We start from the raw sequence: 4,823 nt of genomic DNA on the forward strand, positions 1-4,823 counted from the left end.
AAAGCTCCATCGCTCATCTCCAGATGCTCCATTTCCAGCCCTGCTTCTTCCAAATCCCACCCAAAGCCTGGGAAGCGCTGAGCATCATTTCTGCGTTGCACTGTGCAACCTTTCACCAGTCTCAGAGAGTTTTATTTCCTCCTGGAAGCTCTTCTTCCCCCAAGAAGTCCTTTGTCTAAGAACAGGAATAACTACTGGAGAGCAGGGAACAAGAGTGTCTGATCAGTGGTCTCTTGCCTCAAAATCTGTAAGCTTACGTCACTGGATCCTTGGTCCAATAAAAGGTCCTCCCCAAAAGACTGTGGAGCCTGACCTGAACTCCACAGTATGTCCCTGGAGACACTGTTAGTCCTCTTGTCTTCTGTTCCTCATGACAGCACATGTGATGAACAGCTAAATGCTTGGTGAGGTAGCTTTGGCTGGTTCATCCATCATCCATGTCCATTCTCCACCTGTGTGGAGAACCTATGTCTGTTCCCCCTAACAGCTTGAGGGGGAAGGTGAGCTTTAGTCTGTAACACATGGCTGTGCAGAGAAATCCGTATCCACTGATGTGCTGGGTGTGGTGGAAACTCTCTGAAGTTCTCCTGAAGCACAGTCTCCCCACCCTGTTGTGACATCTCTCTTGAATATATAAGAGCTTAGGCTGAGTGGGACATCCAAATGTGAACACTTGTACTGATCCCTGTTGGAAACTATATTACTGTCCCAGCCTGCTCTCATGATCTTGCATGCTTTGCGGGAACACTATCTCCTGCAAACAGAACCCCATCTGCCAGAGGAGGCACCCCAGTGATCTCTGGGGTGAAGCTGTGGGATGGAGTTGCTCTGACATGTCCAATCCTCCCAGGAAATGAAGAGACACCTTAAAACAGCTTGTTTGTTTGTTTGTTTATTTTAGTCTACAATATCTGTAGGGTCCTCCTCTTTCCCTTCCCAACCTACTGAAACTTTGCTGTCAGGGCAGGTCAGGTCCCCTTTGGCTACATCAGTGTAGCTGCTCGCTGGTGCTTCTTCTTGTCCCCCACAAAGATGGATGTCTTTGAGGTACTGGATAAACTGCTTTATCTAGAGTGGGAAAGAGAGATGGCAGAGCTCAGCACAGGAATGGGAATAGGAAGCAGAGAGAGATTCGTTGGCCCTAAATGTCACCGATCAAACTGAACAGGGGGATAAGCATTTGCCTTGCTGGATCTGCACCACCAGAATGGAGTTTTGTAGACAAGTCTGAGTTCAGAGTATGGGTGAATGAAACCCAACCTTGGCTGTGGCTTGATCTGCATGTCCTGCATCTCCTGCCCCAGCCTGCCTGGCTCCCACTCCTTTCACCAGGCAAGGACCCACACCTTACTCTGCCTCCTCAGAAGAGACAGGTTTGCCTGGTATCCCCTGCCCCTTCCCCATGCCCGAGAGAGAAAGGAATGTGTCTGTTGGGCCTGTGGGCTCTCCCCTCCTTTGGGCAGCTGAGAAACACTACTGCTTCTCTTTCTGGGCAGGGAATAGGGCTCTGGCTTGGCTTTACCATGTCCAGCTGTTTGAGGCTGTCATCCACCGACACTTTACACTCCGCATTCAGCCGCGTGTTGGTGGACTGGAAAAGGTCATGGATGGCCAGCTTGATGGCCCAAAGCTTCTTGGTTTTCTTGGAAGTCCTATTCTGGATGTCAGTCCAGCAAGTCTCCTAGAAGGAGAGGAGATATGCAGCATGGGGATGTGCCCCAGCAAAGATGCTTCTTCAGCACTGAACATCTGGCTTGGAGACCCTAACTTCCACACTCATCTGCCTGACTAGGAAAAACTTGTCCTTGCCAGACTGTGCTGGAGGTGGTTCAGCAAATCCGGGAACCACCACAGCTGCTCTTTGCTCCTGGAACCTCCCCATCTCTTTTCCACTCCTGCAGTCCTCACTCTGGCTCCCCACAGGCCCTATTCGTGCTACCCTCAGCAGGGTTGCTGATACCCTGGCAGCAACACATGCCACTGCCACCCTCCTAGACCAGGTGCTTTCCAGCTTTGCCTGATGGCAAACTGGCTCCAGACCTAGTCTGTCATTCTTCCCTCTGCAACCCCATGGAGGGATGAAATGATGAACCTTCTCCCATCACAAAGACTGCTACTGGGCCCTGCCATGACCCCATGGCTGAAGGATGAGCCATCAGCTGATCTTGAAAGAGACAGGCCTTGGAGATCGTCCCCTGCCTGCCCCACAATTCCTTACCCAGAGGCGGATGTCGGTCTGAGCCTGGTCAAAACGTAGTTTGAGCTGTGCCAGCTTGCTTTTGTACTGAAGCATCTCAGCTTCTTTCTCTGCCCTGTACTGTTCCAGGAGCACCTTGTCCTGCTCAGTCAGTTCCTTGTGCCCCTGCTGTGACTGCAGAAGGTCCTTGTGTGTCCTCACCAGCAACGCGTACCGTGAAGCGACTTCCAGGACGTCCTCAAACTACAGCACAGGATTCCTGGTGTTAGTAACCTCATGCCCTCCCCTCACGAGCTGCAGGTCTTGTTTCACTTGGCACCCTGCCCTTACCAGGGCCAACACCTCCCCCAGATGAAAGATCTTCCCTTCTTCCCCAACTCTAACTATTCTGTGATCCTGTGATTCTCAACGAGACTTCCTTTCCTGCTCCGGTTCTCCAACCCTAACTCTCCTCCCTGCGGCTCACCTTGGTTGCAGGGAACCTCTTCCCATTCCATCTGAGGTCTCAAGCATCCAGTGGGTTTGCCTTATCTCTTTTAGCTTCAACACCTACGTAAGGCCCTTCCCAAGACCATGATCTGTCTCTCTCACATCCAAACTCACCTGTGAGATCTTTACCACGTCCTCCAGGTATTTCTTGAAGACAGAGTACTTCTGTACTTTTTTGCAGAGTTTCAGATGCTCTTTTCTGAGGGCTTCCAATTTCATCTTAGCTTTCAAAAGCTCACTCTCCTTTTGCATATTCTCCTCTCTCTCTTTGCTGTCTATCTTCAGAGCCAGGATTCGTACCTGTTCATTTTCCTGGTGGTTTCCCCCACCAACACACATGCATGCACATACAGAGAGAGGGGAGGGAAAGGAAGGCAAGGAAAGATGGGGTTGGATCACTTAACAGCACTGGAAGGGCATACTTTCAGAGAGTAGAGTCTAGTACTGAAGCACCCCAGGAATATTTTCCCTCCCCATTTCACAGGGCGATCCCTCTTGCATTGACCCTTTGGTCTTGGAGACAGGTGGCTGGGATGGCATTCTGATTTTCAGACCTACTTGATTCTGCCCCTGGAAGACAGTTGGATGCTAACAGTAGTGGCAAGGCTGAGACCCTTCCTGGGGGACACTTGGTGCCCTCAGTAGATCCCACTAGTACAGGACAAGCTCTCTCTCACTCAAGCTCTAGCAAGACTTTTCTGTGTATGTCGTACAAAACCTCATGCCATGCAGTTCCTCTTCCTTACACCCCCAGGTTCAAGGGAGACTTGAACAGGAGTACTGGCCCAAGACTCTCTTCCCCAAGAGAGGGGAGAAGTGGGTGGTGTGGCTCAAGGTCATGTCATCTGGCATACCTGTATAATTTTCCCAGACTTCTGCACGTGGTCTTTCAGCTGAGCCCTCTTGGCGTGCAGGGCCCTCCACCGCTCGACGATGACCTTCATCCTCTCCCTGAAGGCCTGAAGCACCAGAGTGAGGGTGGCATGGCTGCCCTCACCCAGAACCAGCCACCTGCCTGCTGGTGCCCCGCTCCAAAAAACCACAAGCCCTCCCAACCATGCCACAACACCCTCCCATCTTTCTCACCTCATCTTTCTCTGCCAGAGTCTTTTCCATCAGTCGGACTTCCATCTTAGTCTTCAGAAGGTGGATAAATGAAGATGGGGATTCCTCCTCTCTCACTCCGAGTTCCCTGCCACAGAAGTTTTCCTCAAGGTTACATGCAGGGTCCAGTTCCTTGGCAGGGTGTTGGATTGTTCTGGGTGTTGGACGGTGTCCCAGGTGGGGCAATCGGGCAGAGCAACCCAACACAATCTCTGACCCCACCTGGCAGCATGGCATCCCCACCCCTCCCCAGTGGGGATCCCCCTGGCAGAGCACGGGGGTGTTACAGGGAGGAACAGGGCTGGGGAAGGCAGGTACAAGAGCAGATAGAAGTGATGGAGATAAAGGATGGGAGTTTGCCATGGCAGGGGAAAGAGGGATGAAGACAGAAGAGAATGGAGGCTAGCGGAAGAGGCCCCTCACCTGAACAAGTGTGGGAGTTCCACCCTGTAGAGGTTGAGGAAATAGCCTGACATCTTCCCATGGCTCCAGATATCCATGATTGCAGCCACCAGCAGGAAACAGAGAGCCCAGGCCCTGCTGGCAATGCCCCTCTCCCAGGTCAGCCCAGGAGCTGCCCTGCAAGCCTGAGGGCCCAGAGGTGTGTGGGAAGCACCAGGCAGGGGATGAGCCCCTCTGCTTTCCTGGGACTTTCCTTGACCTGTGGCCTTTGAAGCTCTTTGGCCCTGTGGCTACTCCAACCCCTGTGCCAGGCCCTGTGGCTACTCAAGCCCTGCAGACTGGCCCTATGGCTACTCCAACCACCGTAACAGTCCCTGTGGCTACTCCAACGACCATAACAGCCCCTGGCAACTGAATGGTTGCTTGGCAATGGGGTGTTTGCTTGGAATTAGGGGGACTGACCACTCTGCCCAGAACCAAGAATTTTTTCATTCCCTTTCTCTCATTTCCTCTCATTCTTCCTCTACTAAAATTTGGCCCCCCGTGCCCTGTGACCTCTGCTGCCTTGGGTGGGTATTTCAGTGCCACATCCTGACAGCCACATCCCACTGTCCCAGTGCTCAGAGCAGGG

The 4,823-nt window shown here is 52.4% G+C and overlaps 1 protein-coding gene across 1 annotated transcript; it reads right to left on the minus strand.

Annotated features, from left to right (window-relative positions):
* Window positions 1–884: 884 nt before the first annotated feature.
* LOC103755078 (coiled-coil domain-containing protein 42) lies at window positions 885–4,598 on the minus strand. Its single transcript, XM_018076068.2, has 7 exons — window positions 4,214–4,598; window positions 3,773–3,878; window positions 3,541–3,645; window positions 2,801–2,998; window positions 2,219–2,440; window positions 1,523–1,681; window positions 885–1,068 (listed from the first exon to the last, which is right to left on the minus strand). Exons 1-7 carry the CDS (start codon window positions 4,288–4,290, stop codon window positions 898–900), a joined length of 1,038 nt encoding a protein of 345 aa, XP_017931557.1. The 5' UTR covers window positions 4,291–4,598; the 3' UTR covers window positions 885–897.
* Between the last annotated feature and the right edge of the window lie 225 nt (window positions 4,599–4,823).

This window comes from Manacus vitellinus, unplaced genomic scaffold, assembly GCF_001715985.3.
Source record: "Manacus vitellinus isolate BGI_N305 unplaced genomic scaffold, ASM171598v3 scaffold_0_pilon, whole genome shotgun sequence".
Lineage (NCBI taxonomy): Eukaryota > Metazoa > Chordata > Aves > Passeriformes > Pipridae > Manacus > Manacus vitellinus.